Below are 18,167 nucleotides of genomic sequence, written 5' to 3'. Positions count from 1 at the left end.
GCAACTGCTTTCGTCTCTGAGCCATGTTGAACTGGTAGCTGCGTGGTTCATACGTGCAACCTTGGATTAGGACAAAGCCAATTTTGTTTAGGTTGTGACAGGAAATGACTCTGGTCGAGTTACTAGATAAGGCAGCAATCATTCCCGAGGTCATCTACGCAGTAGTTACGATTCAACGAAGCCACACAGCGATATATAACGTTTTGCAACATAACGTGACCGTAGAGGGCCATATGGCCCGTCAGGTCTGCAATGTGTTAAGTACTTACACATGAGCCACATTATAAATATTGACACACATATCTGTCTTGCAATAATCACATCCATGATGTACAAGCACTCAGAGTTCAAAGACATTTACTTAAATTAAATGTTGCCAGGTTAAAACTGCTTAGAAATCAGTTGCTAAAGGTTTGTTACAATTTACTGATACTGCATGTGACCTCAGAGACATATTAATTCCACACTTCCCTAAGTTATTTATTTGGTGTCACGTAAAATAAACTAAAAAATTATACATAATAGCATTCTCTTGTGTGCCACACAGAAAAATCTGGCAAGCCACAGCCTACAATTAGTTTGACACACCTTACTTCTAACAGTCATATCTTTTACACAAGTTGATGCAAAGATATGTAACAATCACCAACCTGTGTCCTTGTTATCATTTGTTGACCTGTACTTGCATCATCAGAGATAGATTCCTGCAGGCCATCCATGGATGATGAGACTGCCATATTCAAGAATGAATCGTTATCAAACGTAATCCCAGTCTAAATGAAGCAGATACATAGCAATTAGTTACCTTACCAAAACTGGACCATTCAGCAGTGAGGTATGTGCATTCCTATAACACTGATTGATGCCAGATCATAATGAAGACACATCTGCAGGAAGCAGTGAAAATGAAATGTTGACTTAGGAAACCTCCTACACAAATATTCAAAGCTCTACAATACTCCGACCACATCTCTTTAACATACACCCATATGATGTCACCTATCACTAAACTTAAAGAGTTCGGGTTCTCTCAATAATTGACAGACCCAGCACAAACACAATACAAAGTAAATTAAATGACTAATTCTTATTCTTGTTCTTAGGATTTTGTAACCTGTATTTAATGTACAACTTCAGCTTTTAGTGTTTACCCCATCAAATACTGAAGCTGTTCCAGTGTTCTGCCATAAATTGCATTCAGGAGGAATGAGGTAGAAGAGGAAGTGGCCCAATATCTAGGTCTCTGAGGGGGAATAATAATAGGGATGCGGACCATGGTACTTTCCAATGGAAAAGTGCTATGACCCAACACATAGGTCTCACTGTGGGAGTAGGGATGGGAATTAGAGTACGATGATATCCAGTGGGAAGGGACCATACCTGCTCTCACTGCAAGGCCTACATATTGGACCACATCAATTCCAATTAGGACTTCTCCCAAAAACTAAAGTTATATATTAAATTAAATTAAACCATGTTTAACTAACCTAACCTGTCTCTCAGATTTAATTTGTTAGAAAATATATTAAAATATGAGAAAAATATGTTTCAGATATAGAAGTATAGTATAGCTGATAATAAATAGCATGACATTTGGTTGAACAGATCAAAACAGCACAGAAAGCTTTCAGAGAAGGAATGTGCCCACTAGATGGAGTCTGGGAATATAATACCGTATTTACGCATGTATAGGCTGCGTGCGTGTATAGGCCGCAGCACAATTTTCAGACAGAAATTATAGAAAAAATAATTTTCTTGGAATATTATTTCAGGAGTAGAAATTATTCCGAAATTTGGCAACGTTAATTTTTTTTAAATGAAGTGTGATTTCGAATATTTCAAATATAAGCCACACCCCAGTTTTCCTCTTGAATTTTTGGCAAAAAATGTGCGGTTTATACATGCGTAAATACGGTATGTGCTTTGCATATGGAGCTATAAGTGTCACTCTATTTCACACCTGGTCAACAAGTTAGAGCACTATGAGAAAAAGAGGAATATTTAGTAGGTTCTCATATCGTAAAGATATATCACACATTTATTATTCAGGTTTCCCTCGTTAAGCCAAGCCCAATTGCAATAACAACCATCATTACGAATAAAGGCAGGTAATCTGCCTCAGAAATAGATTACACCTTGGAATGCTATAAAAATCAGAACCCGATAAAGAACTTCACAGACAGCTGCATGTTAAACAGTTCTCAAATGACCGTCAGACTTAGGGCATCAATTCAAAATTTAACACTAGTTGATACTCTTGTTTTATTCCTTACACCCAAAGCAAAATTATATCCAATACTTTTTTTTACTTTCTCAAAGCAAAAATCTATTATTACAATACTCTGCATATTTTAGTATAACTGTTCTTCATACACAGCTTCTCCTTATGACAACTCATTTAATCATAAAAGTGAAAGTTCTAGTAAACTATACAGGGCCAAAATGACAACCACTACTAAAAAGGAACACAAGGAACCTGCCCTAGAACCAGATTACTCCTTGGAATGCTATATGTAAGTACTATAAAAAGTCGTAACTTGATAATGACCTCCACAATCAGCTACATACTAAACAGTACTCAACTAAATGTCAGAGTTCGGATATGAAAGGAATACTTCATGATAGCAGATACCAGTACCTCAGTACAAAACAAACTTACTGATCTTATAAATATATTTCCATTAACAACAACAACAACAGTAACAGCAGCATAAGTATAAGCAACTGAGCACAGACTAACCTGCGAGAATTTATCCTGCAGCACTTGGTAAATATTCTGATATTTTGGAAACAGAAGGTTATTTTCAACAAGAGTTTGAAGAATGCAGTAGAGTGATACCTCACTGGCTGAATATAATGGTTCACGATCAATATGTTCAGATATAGCAGCTCCATCAAAAGTATTCCAATTCACAAACATTAAGAGTGTTTTCATATTGCGCTCCCTTAAATTAACATCGTAATTGATCCATCGGGTAATCAGACCTAGAATAGCATTCTGAGGAACAGTCCAGGCCTGAAAATGTTGCACAGAAATAGAATGTACATATGTGAAATAAATGAACTATTTATAACAAAAGAATTCTGAGAAGAGAATGGTTACAAAATCTAGACATAAAGCAAGCATAATTAAAACAAATATTCAGAATTTAACAAATGGTACCTTGTCAGAAAGAAATGCTTCAATTTTCGGTAATGAGCAAGTTAATATTTCATCCTGTAATATCACTTTGTTTAAATGCACTTGTACAAATAATGTTGCTGCCTTAGATAATGCAGGCATGTTGTACTTCTCTGCCATTTCTTTAACTGACAGACAATTTGTGATATCTAAGTATCTGTCCAAATATTCAGCACAATAGCTTTTAAGCTTCATTACAAGAAAGTGATTAGCAAGGCGTAACAATTCGGTAACATTATTTTTATCTATTACTACTGATCCAGTATACATATAATTAAGTAAACACTGGAATATATCAGAGTTCTGGCACGTAACTGTCAATCGCTCTTTAACTGTTCGATGCATTTTTAATATGGAATCAAAATATGGTGAGCAAGAAGCCAAAACATTTCTGTGTGCACGAAACTGCTTCCCTTCGACATACAAAGTCACATCACAAAATCTTCCTTGTTCCCTTTGTACCCTCAGTCTCTCCAACACAACATTTCCGTGCTGATTCTCAGTGAAGTTCATTGGATTATTTGGCAAAGCTGTTAAAGCCATTATGACCAAGTTACTCGATTTCCAGAATCATTTCAATTTCATCAAAACCATTTCCATAAACGAAATATTTAGCTTTGGCAAACGGAATACCTTACACCACCATGCCACAGTTTACGTCGTACGCAGGTATTTAATGTTACTCTTCATTCGCAAACCACCACTAAAACTGTTATAACTGTGCGAATACTTTTATATCTGCCAATAATAAGAGCAAATTCATTCATAATACTCGTGCGGCCAAAATCACCACAAACGTCAAAATTGACAGATACAGCATCATTATCGATCATTACGTCGAACCGATAATCGAAATTCTTGTTACTACCTTCATTCCAAATCCTGTCTGCTCCGGTCTGCTCTAACGCGTTCTGAACCCATACGGTGGAAACATGCGGAACTACTGCCATCTCTACGAATCGCATAGGAAATAGGTAGTCAGGAACTCAGGAACGGTAGCGGCTGGCAGCGGATGCCCAAGGAAAGTGGAGAAGTGTTTATGTGGAAGTGTACGTTACCGAATTGGATAGTTTTGTTTGAAGTGCTTATACATTCTGCTTGGAAGATACAGAATGTCGCATCAGACAGGAATACGTGGTAATTATGGGGTACAACGATTGCTTTGTTCTGCTGTGGGAACAATGCCATAATTTTGTTCGGTGTCAGTGTGAAACAGTTCACTGGAGATTACATGCAATATAACCTAAGTGGTCAAAAGGATCGACCATAATACGAGTAATAATTGGATTTGTTTCAGCCAACGATGTCCTCAAGAAGTTTTTTGGGAAATGCCGTGACGGAAATGTACGTGTATTTAAAGTATCCATCCTAAATGGTATGTATGTTTATTTCAAAATCACAGTTGAACGTAGGATGTACAATCTATAATTTACGTTTAATTTGCAGGGACATTGTTGAAAGTGCAGCTTCATGTAACGAACCCACATCCACGGAAATCACACAATACCACGCCGTACCGAATGTAGACTTCACTTACAACCGAACTGCTTCACACCATACCAAGGCTCTGCACACAACCACTGAATGCCGGAAAAAAGGATTGCGTTTTAACTAACTTAAAAAATTCATGAATTGTAACTAATTGCAACCAAGTTCTAGGACAACGAAGTAGTATAACAATCACACAGAAGTATCTATCCGACGCTCTTATAAAGTCGTAACATGATGTAAAAGTAACAATTATAAAAAGTGAGAACATAGCACACTAACAGTCTATGTGCACAAGAAGAAGTTGCACTTTCAAGACTGCCCCTGGAAATAATATTATTAACCAGTGCAACAGGATGCTAAAATATAATAATATGATTTCTTTTGATTCATATATACTTTCATTTTCCTCTGATAATCAATGACTGGTGGGAAAACATTACATGTGCACTTGGACATTCCACAGAATGTTTCAGCACAAATAATTAGGTTATGTATGACCGCCTCTTTTGTGTAGTGGTCAGCGTTTCTGGCTACAGATCCAGAGGATTCGGAGAAGTAGTGGGTCTGGAATGGGGTCCACTCAGCCTCATGATAATTGAGGAGTTATTTCAAGGATATAGTGGCTCCGGTCTAGAAAACCGAAATTAATGGCCCTGGGGATTCGTTGCACTGACCATGCGACACCCTCTATCCACAAAAGTTGGCACTAAATTTCGCCAATAAGCGGCAGTCACTCGGTCGGTATAGTTAGCTTGTGGACTGAAATCACGGAGTTAGTTAGTTATTGCCATCTTCATGTGTTCCTGTCATCATTAGCATTGCAGAAAGGTTTCAGATATCATGTATAATAGACTAAACAAAAGAAGGCTTGTGATATGAGTGGCATCAGATCAATAAACATCATTTATAGTGGAACAACCACTCACACAAGACACTTTTGTAATGGGAAAATGGTTGTTATGCTTGAAACGGTATCAAGCAAGTTGGGTGGGGAGGGGGTAGTGCTGTCAACCTTAACCATAATACGGTTCATTTAGGGAGTCATATGAAAATCATACACATATTACAGTTTGCACGGCACCATACGAGTCTTGGTAATTGCTTCAGACTCTCTTCATTGGAAGACAATAGTCTAAGATGCTTTCTAACAGTTTTAAAGTATATTTTTCCAATATGTGTATCAACCTTCTGTAGTCAGATAACAAACAGGAGTTGAAGAGAAATCTGTGCAGTGAAGAATCATTTGATTGCAGGATTTATGCTAACTGAATACAACAATTTTGTCTTCATAGGAAATGGATCTCCATTGTGTTCTTAGACAGAAGTACTCCTGTTGGGTGATTCTGTTCTGACTGGAAGTTACTGAATAGAACTAGTCCAACCAATTGGCAAATTTCTCTTAGATTTTGTCATATGGTTATAATAATGTGTTTATATAAAGTAAATCAGTTCTTTTATTTATATGAATGGTTTGAATGTTTTTCTGAAGTAATAAAGAGTAAAAATGTAATAAATGCATTTTCCATGGACAGAGGAACTTGCCTTGTCTTCATTCAAGGAAGCTTGTGGTACCTGGGAAGAAGATTATGACAGTTTGGTAACACCTTTAATTGAAGACGAACAGCCTTCGTACATCTTATACAGGTAATAAATCTGGCCACAATAATAATTTTGAACATATTTTGCCCTATTTGCCTGTCTTGCTAATGGAGAATTTTGTGTTTACAATTAATGCTGTCATGGTGCATAATTTTAGGAAATGTTTCTACCAGCCCTCTTTCATAGTAATGTCAAAGAAGTTGTGTGAAGGCAGTGAGTTTGGGCTAGTGTCTTGTAAAATAACATGGAATAGTTCCCTTTCATAGGTGACATTAGTTCAGTATCCACAGCTGTAAGTTGTATTTATTAAAATTCCATTCTAACATTATACACTGTGTCCATATGGACTTGAATGTTTTTGTCACTTGAACTCATTGAGGTTGCCAAGAAGAAAGTCTGTGAGTAATTTCTAAAATTTGTCTTCTTGAGCTCTTTTTCCATATGGACGTTCATTTTGTACCCTTTATCCTTCAGACTACTCCATAAACAAAAATCACATGGTGTAAGAAGAGGCAGATATGTTGGCCACACACCATTAGGCATTTTTCACAAAGCCTTCAGAGAAGTGTCTGCAATGTAGGCAGTTGCTGAATCCTGCTGAAATCACCCATACAGTGAAAAGTTTTGTCTTCTGGGTTTCCTGTATAGTCTGTTCAAAGTCAGCAGATGTTTCAGAGGAACATGTCCCCTCCATATTCATGGTTGAAGAGTAAAGAAAGCAAGAAATCAGCATGAAGCAGCAGCAGTCAGAGGACTTTTTTTAAAATGTAGGACTATATAGAAACAGAAGGGACCTTGAAAGCCAACCCATCAGTTCTTATTGGCTCTTTCAGAGAACCAGGGTGAACCAATAGAAGACAGGAAAAAATTAACTGGATATGGCCCTTTAAAGGGTCAGCTGGCACACATGGAAGCACAGGGGAAGTAACTTACAGGCATGTGTCATGGGCAGAGTACCAAGGAGGGTGGGAGAGAAGTTGTGTTCATGTTGTAGGCATTGCAGTTAGTGATAGTGGTAAGAGCAAAGGCAGTGTAGGAAGGAAAGGAAAGGCTTAGGGTTGATGGGTGCCCAGAGAGGGCAGGTTGGTACACTGACAAGACTGTACAGAGACCTACATGGGCCAGTGGAGAACCAAACTAGGGAATCCTGTGAGGGAGGCTTCCTTTGATTTTTCAGGGGGAAGGTGAAAGGTTAAATACATAAACAGATAATCATATGGAACATTAACACACATTATATACAAAAATACGTAAGATATTAATACAAGTTACAGATACACAAGTGTATAGAAACACTGAAACTACAAAACGAAAGCACAGCTATTTTCCTTAACAGTTTCAAATGCCTGATGACCAATGTTGGTCAAAACAAAAAAAAAAGTGTGATGCGGAGAAACCTTTGAATAAGTTTTAGAAAGATTTGTTGCATGTAAGATGGTTGAATCAGTGACTTGAATAATAAGTGAGTGCAACAGGATGCTACAGTATAATAATATATAAAACACTTTACAAGGGTAAAAACACCTGAGTGGTAAGAATGTCAGGCAGTGACTAAACTGAAAGTTGGGGGTTGACTCACAGTTAAAAGTGGGGAGGGGGAATGATGTGGCTTGATGACTGACTACAAATATGTTTACATTAGGTTCTTTTCAGGCTGCCCTGTGGACAGTTTGCAAACTGGTGAATAATTCCTCAACGTTAAGATGCCCCTCAGTTTTGCAACAGGAAAAAATTTGCATCTTATATTCAAAATAAATCAGTATTATGATAATTTTTAACATCTCTCTGTAGCTATCAAACTGAGTTTCAGCTCTGCAGCATTTCTTGAAACTTAAAATTGGGACTTGGGTTATCATACTAACATTATTCTTTCATTCTGTTTAATAAAAGATTAGATTCCAAGAATACATCAGGGTATGAATGGCTGCTGATTAGTTGGTCACCAGATAATTCTGCTGTACGACAGAAGATGTTGTATGCATCAACAAAAGCAACATTGAAACAGGAATTTGGAAGTGGGCAAATAAAAGAAGAGCTTCATGCAACTACACCTGTATGTAACATTAAATCAGATGTGTGTGAAGCATGTTCATTAGAATATATGACTAGTTTTTCCCCCTAATTTAGCATTTGAAAAATTATACCTTATAAACATGAACAAAGCAAATACACTGGGATTGGTGCCTACATAACCAGAAGTACAAAGCATTTACATGTTTTTAGTCCTGCACAGTTCATTCTGACATCAGAAGATTTCATTGTGATGATGGTTGATGAAAGATTAGTGTCATTAATTTAGACATGTTCCTAAGCATCATCTTACCCAAGTTGAATTTCATAATTTGGCAGGGGGCTATTAGAACTCATTCTTTCAACATGTTCTTGCCAACTTCCTGTAAGGTCCTAATAAAATCTCTTACTGTTAAAATTTGTAGCATCATCTAAAGCAGTGATTCTCAACCTTTTCTATTTTGGTCTCACCACTTGTTTTGTCATAGTGAAGACAGAACTTCTCTTTTCCCACAGAATGTAGTTTTACAGTTACTTACATTTTTGTGTTTCATAATCATTAAAAGAAGTTCATATTTATCAAGACCTTATATGCCACCAGTGGGTTGATAAACACTGGTCTAAAGCACAGATTAAGAAGAATTGTTTCAAAGAAGGAATTTCAGCTGGAACAGTATTTTAATTAAAGTTCTTATAGTAAAGCATAAGAGTTGCTGCATTCTGACCTAAAGCAAAATAGTGTTTACAGCCAAGATCAGTGAGGATATATGAATATGGACCTCACAGTAGTGTCTGCAATGTTAACTGAGTTGGAAAACAAAAAATCATTATTAATTAATCGTGACTATGAAAGCCTCTAATAGCATTTAATTTTAGGCATGTTTTATGACTTTTCAATACAGGATGATGTTACTTTGAGTGGTTTTCGCCGGCATAAACGAGCTGCTGGAGCACCAGCACCTCTTACTTCAGCAGAAGAAGAGCTTGCTGAATTGCGACGCAGTGAAGTCGGTGTTGGAGTTAGTATTGATTCCAGACAGACTCTCTCTGGTGTGGCATTTCCCCTGACTGATAATGCATGGAAAGCAATAGAAGGATTGGCTGCTCAGAAGTATGATTATGTCCAGCTGAGGATAGGTGATTAATTATAAACAGTTTTATAACGTTTCCTAGATAGGGTGTAAAAGTTGACTATTTAAGTTCAGTTTACTTGATTATTATAAAAGATCTACAGTCACTATATATGTGTTGTGTGTCAGTGTTTGTTAGCATAAAACTGGGTTAGCTGCATTGGCTGGGACATTGCTGGAAAGTGAAGTCACAGAAAGGCAAAAACATGTATTGAGTGGCTCATGTCAAAGACAATATACTTTACTCCTACAAGCCTTTCTGTAACAGAAAATCCTTGGATAACAGGAGTTTGATTCATGACAGAGGCAGGAACTGTCCTCTTTCCCATCATGTCCAGGTCCTATGAAGTGGATCCCAAAGGCTTATTCCCTGTGGGTAAAGAAGCCAGAGCAAGAAATGTGGAGTTTACTTGCTTCCCACTATATGCCTTCATGGTGTGGTGTTTGGCACCAGAATTAACTTTATACCCATATATAAAGAACTCGTTTAACACATTGCGGACCGGTGGTTTAAACATTTAAATCACCCTGGGGACCAGCGTTTTTAAACCTACTACCCTAACTTGTGCACTGTTCACTTTAAAAATTAATATAAAATCTCCTAATTAATTTTATGAACTGAAATTTTTGGAGAACACTTACCAGAGCTCCTAGAAGTGCTTGCGCGTGTGATATCTCTGGAAACATTCCCCTTTGTGAAGAGGCATTACGCAGAATTTGCACATGTAGGCAGTTCTACTCTTCTTCTTGTGCTCTGCGCACACACGACACTGCCTAGAAGGGTGTTTCCTCTTGCAATATTCACTCTTCACAATTTTCACGAGAATATATTTCTGCATATCACCCGAGAGTCGGGCAGGGGGGTCTACTTGAGGCCTCTGGCAGGTGCAAACAGATGGCCCCGGCTGCACTACGTCTGTGTCTGACGCAGGTACTGCCACCACTGTGACATCAGTAGCCCAAGCTTTTGCCAGTTTCAACAGAAATACTTTGTATTTCAAAGTAGAAATTCTGTTCACCTTTTTGAAAACCATAAATGAATTGAAAAGTGCACAGTTTATAAGCCACAGTGCAACTTTCTTCGTCCATTTTACTGTTTTCCTAGGAAGGGAATAATAGGCCAAGAACTGGTCGGCCCTATCAACTCCTTTCATGAACATATTATACTCGGAAATACAAAGAGGCTTCTTTACTTGCCCGTGTCGTCTTTGAACATCGACCATGCTCGAATTGTGAATAGTGGAAACCATATTCACAATGTGAGTATCCCTCCAGGACCGAAGAAGAATGTCCCCCTTCCGTCAAAGAAACTATCTCCAAAAAACAGTGACAAAACTTCAGACATGTCCGTTGAAAGTGCGAGTGTCGGGACAGTCATACCTACTTTCAAGGAAATTACATATTTGTGGTACAATTAGGGTAAACAGAGGCCTCCCTCCAGATCTGAAAGAGGAATGTAAACGCCTGAAACGTGACGACACCGCATTCAGGAGTNTCATTTACGGTTTTCAAAAAGGTGAACAGAAATTCTACTTTGAAATACAAAGCATTTCTGTTGAAACTGGCAAAAGCTTGGGCTACTGACGTCACGGTGGCGGCAGTACCTGCGTCAGACACAGACGTAGTGCAGCCGGGGCCATCTGTTCGCACCCGACGGAGGCCTCAAGCAGACCCCCTGGCCGACTCTCGGGTGATATGCAGAAACATATTCTCGTGAAAATTGTGAAGAGTGAATATTGCAAGAAGAAACACCCTTCTAGGCAGTGCTGTGTGTGCGCAGAGCACAAGAAGAAGAGTAGAACTGCCTAAATGTGCAACTTCTGCGTAATGCCTCTTCACAAAGGGGAATGTTTCCAGTGATATCACACGCGCAAGCACTTCTAGGAGCTCTGGTAAGTGTTCTCAGAAAATTTCAGTTCATAAAATTAATTAGGAGATTTTATATTAATTTTTAAAGTGAACATTGCACAAGTTAGGGGAGTAGGTTTAAAAACGCCGGTCCCCAGGGTGATTTAAATGTTTAAACCACCGGTCCGCAATGTGTTAACAGACTTGATCACTAGGCCACTCAGTACTTGGAGATGGGTATAAGATTTTGTGTACAGCAGACTGGAATCTTCTGCCATATGCAGTAGCTGGTTGTAACAACTTCCACCTTATGTAATCAGGGATAACAGAAGTTTTTAAAGGCCCTAACAGAAGGTGTTTTTAACAGCAAAGTTTGCTGCTTGAGATAGGTGCTTGGAACAAAACTTCTGTATATTATTTTTGTATTGATATGTGATACTGAAGACTTGGTGCAATAATATTAATAGTTAAGTTCTGCTGTAGTGTTGTAAGGTAAAGTTGTCCCTGTGCTTAACAAATTAAGCACTAACGCCATGAAGGCATATGGGGGAGTGCATATATACATCCACATTTTCTTGACCTCAGCACTAGCTGGAGGTGAGTGGTCAGCTTCATGCCCCTGCTGCTTTACCCCCAAGGAAAGAGCCCCCAGTATCCATTGGATAGGAGGTTGGGTGGACCCCAGAGCCAGTCTGGACAACATAAAGATGTGAAAATTCTTGCCCCCACTGGGACTCAAACTCCAACCCCTTGGTCATCCAGCCAATACCCAGTTGCTATACCAACTACACTATATTGTTGGGAACAAAATTACTGTAAAAGGTATTATGTGTCTTCCATCAGTTAACCCAGCATATGACACATCTGCTCATAGGCCAGCACCAACTGTGTTTCTACCTGATTTTTCAGTTCTGTACAAATATTTAATCTGAAGTGACACAACTTTATTAATTACAGATCTAAATGAAGAAAAAATCCATCTAGCAGATGCTGGAAATGTCAGCATTGATAAGCTGTCACAGAAGATTCCATTGGATTGTGCCCGGTATCATCTGTACAACTTTAAGCATACTCATGAAGGAGACTACTTAGAAACTGTTGGTATGTTCAGACATTTAACGTGTAACTTTGTGTAAAATTGATATGTTTTAGTTAATCTGTAAGTAGAATACAGATTTTGAGAGATCCTGAGAATAGGTATAACAAAACAGCTTAAAAAAATTAAATTGGGATAAACACCTTCAGTGACTGAAAAGATCATCAAACTGGACTCTACCAGAATGGTAAAAACATGCCAGGTGTAAGGAAAGGTGAGGAGTAGGGTCTAGAACAAGCAGTAAAAGTTAGAATTGTTAGAAGTAAAATGGAAAAACTGAAGATTATGAAATGAGATAGTGTCAGCTGTAAATGAATTTGCATACACCTAATGTGACCAAAATATTATTTTGTTCTCTCTCTCATACACATGTGCATGCCCTTCTTCACCTTTCTTTATGCACCCAGATCCACAGTAGCTGCAAATAGTATCACATGTTGACTAAGATCTGTTGTGGTAGAAGACATACTGGACTGCACATTTTATCAAATGTTATATCATGTTATTTTTGAAACAACTGGCATAAAGCAAGAAACTGTGATATTAATTCCTTCACACTTTCTTTACAGTGTTTATCTACTCCATGCCTGGCTATTCATGTTCAATCAAAGAACGAATGCTGTATTCAAGTTGCAAAGCACCTCTTCTAGATTCTATTGAAACACAAATTGGCCTACCAATCATTAAGAAGGTAGAGTATATTTCAGTAGTACTGTTAGTCCACTGTTAAATAAAACAGTGGACATTTTCAGATAATACCCATAAATTTTACATCGTGATTCTCCTGTCCAAGCTAAGTTTATATAAATTACTTTTGGTGTATAGGAATGAAAGATATGTGCTCTAACAGATTTCAAATGAGTAAATATAAATAACCATGCTTAGAATAAAACTCAGCTATGTAACTTATCTGTACATGTTCTCATTGAATCTGAATTGCATACTTTCTTCAGAGAGTGACACTGGAGGACAAAGCAATTCTAAGGGCTGAGTAACCATCAGGCATGAAACTCTCCTGATAGAGCTATGGCCATACACTGTTGTAGTCCCATTAGGCAGGAAGCTCTGAAATGTCAGATGAAATACTGCCTCACATGACAGTAGTGCATATTTATCTGCTCTCTGTGTTTGTGGGGTGCTGATGAAATGTGGAAGGTAATCCAGCCACGCGCTAGTCCGACACATCCACTAATCTGGCATCAGGCGCCAGACATACATACACAAACTTGTGTTCTACAGGCAGTAGAGGCTGACTTGTGTGCACTCGAGCTTCACAAACTGATTTATTTAGACCCTCACTAGTACACAGTACAGTCCTATACAGTACTTTTCATACAGTGGTGGATTTCATGTGTGCTGACAAACATAAACATAAAACTTTGAGTGCTAAAGCAGAGTAATTAATAAACTTGACAAAGGTGAAAAGCTTATTAATTTGGCTAAAGAGTATGGTGTTGGACATGCTACGATATACGATATCAGGAAAAATAGAGAGAAGACTGAGTGTTTTGTGAAAAATACCGACAGCAGCCGCAGTGGCAGGCACTCTTAACATCTGGTGAGTACCCTGCAGTTGATGCTCTTTACACTTGGTTATAACACACACATTATTTCTGGGGAAATTATTTGAGGGGAGGCAAGATAGTTTTACAACATGATCATGAAAAAAGTTGATTTCAGAGAAAGTGATGGATGGCTAGATAAATTTAAAAATCAGCTTGGAATCAGTTTTCTAACCATAATTAGAGAGAAATTATCTTGTTATGTCAAGGTTGTTGATCATTTTGTGAGGAAATTCCAAGAAAAAATTGAAGAGCTAGGTCTTCTGCCAGAGCAGATGTATAACACAGACAAAAGCAGTCTATTTTGGGGGCTCTTGCCCACAAAAACTTTTGTCCACCAAGCTGAAGAAAATGCAGCAGGGTGCAAAATGTCCAAAGATCAAATTGTGTTCATGCCTTGTTCAAATGCAAGTGGCACCCACAAACTTGGAATGCTGGTGATTGGTGAGGCAGCAAAGCCCAGAGCATTTAAAAACCAAAGTCTTCCAGTCCTATACAAAAGCCAAAGCCGGGGTTGGGTAAGACAAGAAGTGTTTACTGAATGGTTCCATGAAAGTTTTGAGCCATTAATAAAAACATTTCTTAAAAAGCAAAATGTACCAATTAAAGCATTATTAATTTTAGAAAATGCTCCAGGACACCCAAATGAAGAACAGGTAAAATCAAGAGATGGTTTGAATGAATGAATCTATAATGAGTGGCCCTTCTTGGCCCTTGCACCATGACCACAGTGATCTATTGTGCCTCCCCTCAAGAGATGGTTTAATACAGGTAATGTTCTTACCACCAAACTGAACACCACTTCTACAACCAGTGGATCAGAATGTTATACAGTTTGTGAAGTCATATTACAAAAACAACAACCTATGCAGTGTAATAAGCCAAAATGATATAATTTAATGTCTGAAATGAACAACCCTCAAAAAGATATTTTTAATCTTGCATATGCATGGCAAAATTTGCCTTCTAAAACCATAATTTCTTCTTGGAAAAAGTTGTAGCCTTAACATCCATTATCCTATGGCAGCAGTGAACTGACAGGGACCAGAAAAATCAGAAAATAATGGTGCAGTCCTAACTTATGATTTCCAAGAAGCAATAACCAAATTATGTGAAAAAGGCTCATCAGGTGCAGCAATTGCTGACATAAGTAATTGGATAGCTGGAGGTGAGGAGGAAAATTTTCAGATCATGACAGATGAAGAGATAATTGGTAAGGTGCTGGAAGACAACTACAGCAAGAATGAGCAAGAGTCAAGTACTCCACCAGTTATCTGCACAATACGACATGATGATGCCATGAGTGCCTTCAACACGTTATATATGGGCTGAAGAAAACGACATGCAAACTGAATACATCCTCCTGTTGAAAATATTGCAAGAAAAAGTTCTAAAAGAGGCATTTAGAAACAAAAGACAGAAACTTTTTTTGGGGGGGTAAAACGCAGTGAGATGAAGCCCTAATATTTAGTAAATGGACAGAAATTCACAGTACACATTTATGTATGTTAAATAAATTATAATAAATCCTGTTAAATGATAATCAATTATAAAACTTCTATGTTGTGCAGTACAACTTAATAAATTTGTTCTGACTTCTTCCAGTAATCTGTCATTTTCGGTAATCCGGCAGTACCTTGGTCTCATATATGTCAGATTACCAAAATTGTAGTGTCATATATTTACATGCATACAGGTTGCACACAAATTTATAGTGGAAAATTTGGATTCTGTGTAGCCATGAGTCAAGTTGTTAAAATCTATTGTATTTCACATCAGTCTGTCCCACTAATTGAAATTAACACTTTGTTCTTAATACAATATAATTTTCTAGTTGGAAATCGACTGTGGTGAAGAGCTAACAGAAGCATTTCTTCAAGATGAAATTCATCCGAAAAAGAACCTACACCGTCCTAAATTTGCAAAACCTAAAGGACCACCAAACCGAGGAGCCAAACGCCTGACAAGACCCCAGGAAAGTACAGGAAATGTATAACAAACTAGTCAGTAATAAGTGAATGTTTTAAGTAAGAAGAAGAAATAAATAAAAGTGAAGATACATTTACAAGATAGCCAAGACAAATTGACAGTATACTGTGGTTGAGGTTTTTAAATTATTATGTAAATGAAACAATTTTTCAAGAGACAAATATGATCAGTATATTTAATAACCTTATTTTGTTGGTGTGTTGAACTTCATCGTGTAAAACAGAAGTATCACTTCCATCTTGTTTTACTAATATATATATATATGTATAGTCTTGTATATTTGCATGCTTCAGTCTCTAGCTACCAGCAAATGACAGGTTACCGTTCACTGAATCCTACCACTTAATCCCTATACGAGTCCAGACTTGCTCTGTAACAGCAATAAAAGCAAACTTATGTCAATTGTAAGAGGAACTGAAAATGCTCTCCCTGTATCATGTACACACGTTTCATCTTGTAAACATACTATTGGATTTCAGCATCCTGCTGCGTTGATGTATCACTACATATTCACTTCCTTCTTTAATGCAACTCTTCACAATCTCTCCTTAATTTAAAATCACAATCAACTGCTACATGTTTCAGCCTTTTTTTTTATTGCTAGTGTACTAAGTCCCTTGTACCGCAGCCACTTCCGGCCTATTGTACCAACCCCAGATGATAGGTGAGGGTGATTGTGGAGCAATTGGTGGAATGAAGATTGGCAGGGGAAACCAAAGTACTTGGAGAAAACCTGCCCCAGCACCACTTTGTCCACCACAAATCCCACTTTACCAGACCCAGGATCGAATCCAGGCCACCACAGTGGGAAGCCAGCGACTAACCGCTTGATCTATGGAGTGGTCTATGATTCGGCCTTACTTGGCCATCCTCAGGCAACTGTTCACTTTGCAAAACCACCACATTGCACTAGTTCTTAAGTCAGAATATTTATTGCTATTGCATTTTCATCATTCACACTAAAATACATTTGTTTGAGAACATAACTCTTTATCTTTACCTGCACTATTTTCCTCTCATGGCATCCATGTTTTTTGTGTTGTTTTATTGGCCCTGTGAACATCAGCATGGTGGGTACATACATACTAATGGGGCAAATAAAAATAACATGCCACTGTTCATAGGGCTAAATAAAATAATACAAAAAATACAGATGCCACAAGGGGAAAATAGCACAGGAAAGGATAAAGAATTATGTTCTCAAATGTATTTTAGTGTGAAAGATCAAAATGCAATGGCATTGAAATATTTTGACTTGAGAACTAGTGCAGTGTGACTGTTTCAAAAAATGAACAGTTGGCTGAGGATGGCCAAGTAAGGCTGAAAAATGTAGCAGTTGATAGTGATTTTAATATTATTTTAAATTAAGGAAAGACTGTGCATAGTTGCATTAAAGATGGAAGTGAATTTGTAGAGTCTTGTAAACATATTTAAATAGACATACAGAAAATTATTTAGTAATTTCTAACATTTAATCTTGTATGACTGAAGTTTAAATGGTTTGGTTGCTTTTTGTGTGGATTATTTTGAAATGCCAGTCTTCTGCAAAACGCCTTAATGATTGTTGTTCTGAATATTCTCTTGGGTTCAAATCCCACTCAGAGCATGGATATTTAGTATTTGTATGTGTGCGTTTTTCTGTGTTTGTGTACAGGTAGAGGCCTTGCGATGAGCTGATCACCCACCCAAGGTGTCCTACCGAATGTCTAAGATCTGGTAAACCAAATTGAAATGGAGAGTTTCATGGAGGTAGGCGAAGGTCCAAATTTGGGCTGTAGCGCCAAAATAAGAAAAAAGAAAAGAGGGCAGAGCGTTCATTTAATGAGTTTATCTATAAGTAACCCAGAAGACATGCCTTAATAATTATAATTGTGAATGCCTTTTGTGCTTGAAATTCGGATCCCAGGAAGCTGTGGCAAAATTTTCTGTGACACAGTCTAGGTGAAACCAAAACTGAATGCCTATTTCAGCATTATATACTAAGAGCCCTGAGCCTGAGTCATTCTAGATTCATATTAGGATGAATCTCAACTTATTTAAATGAAATGCAGTGAGTGAGTGAGTGAGTGAGCATATGCAGCAACAGCAGCATTTTCAGCACCTCCCATGATCTTAGGCAGGTTGCTTTTATTGTTCTTATGAAATGATTCTAGGCTTGTATCAGGATGAACTGGTGTGTCTCAGCTGAAGGTAGGCTGTCACTTGTCAGTAACTGGAAAATGGTATCAGCCTGTAAATATATAAGAAGACAATCTGCACAT

General features: G+C 37.8%; 2 protein-coding genes across 4 annotated transcripts in view; one reads left to right on the top strand and one right to left on the bottom strand.

The window, feature by feature from the left end:
* Positions 1 to 4,060, bottom strand: part of LOC111865018 (myoneurin) — a 33,902-nt gene extending 29,842 nt beyond the window's left edge. For all 3 annotated transcript variants that reach the window (XM_023852710.2, XM_023852711.2, XM_023852712.2), the window contains exons 1-3: positions 3,164 to 4,060; positions 2,741 to 3,016; positions 651 to 773 (exon numbers count right to left, since the gene is read on the bottom strand). In XM_023852710.2, the coding sequence (XP_023708478.1) occupies positions 651 to 773; positions 2,741 to 3,016; positions 3,164 to 3,724 (960 nt within the window). In that variant the 5' untranslated portion in view covers positions 3,725 to 4,060. The remainder of the gene's footprint in view (positions 1 to 650; positions 774 to 2,740; positions 3,017 to 3,163) is intronic.
* Positions 4,061 to 4,277: 217 nt separating this feature from the next.
* Positions 4,278 to 15,967, top strand: LOC111865015 (twinfilin; the record flags this gene model as incomplete). The annotated part of the gene is given in 8 exon segments (XM_023852706.2): positions 4,278 to 4,318; positions 4,479 to 4,556; positions 6,205 to 6,316; positions 8,162 to 8,324; positions 9,184 to 9,418; positions 12,217 to 12,360; positions 12,925 to 13,046; positions 15,752 to 15,967. Coding segments are annotated over 8 exon segments (1,041 nt in total). The 3' UTR covers positions 15,914 to 15,967.
* Positions 15,968 to 18,167: the final 2,200 nt, after the last annotated feature.

Source organism: Cryptotermes secundus, unplaced genomic scaffold (genome assembly GCF_002891405.2).
Source record: "Cryptotermes secundus unplaced genomic scaffold, Csec_1.0 scaffold766, whole genome shotgun sequence".
In the NCBI taxonomy this organism is placed as follows: domain Eukaryota; kingdom Metazoa; phylum Arthropoda; class Insecta; order Blattodea; family Kalotermitidae; genus Cryptotermes; species Cryptotermes secundus.
The sequence above is the reverse complement of the archived record's forward strand: the minus strand, read 5'-3'. Positions and strand labels throughout refer to the sequence as shown.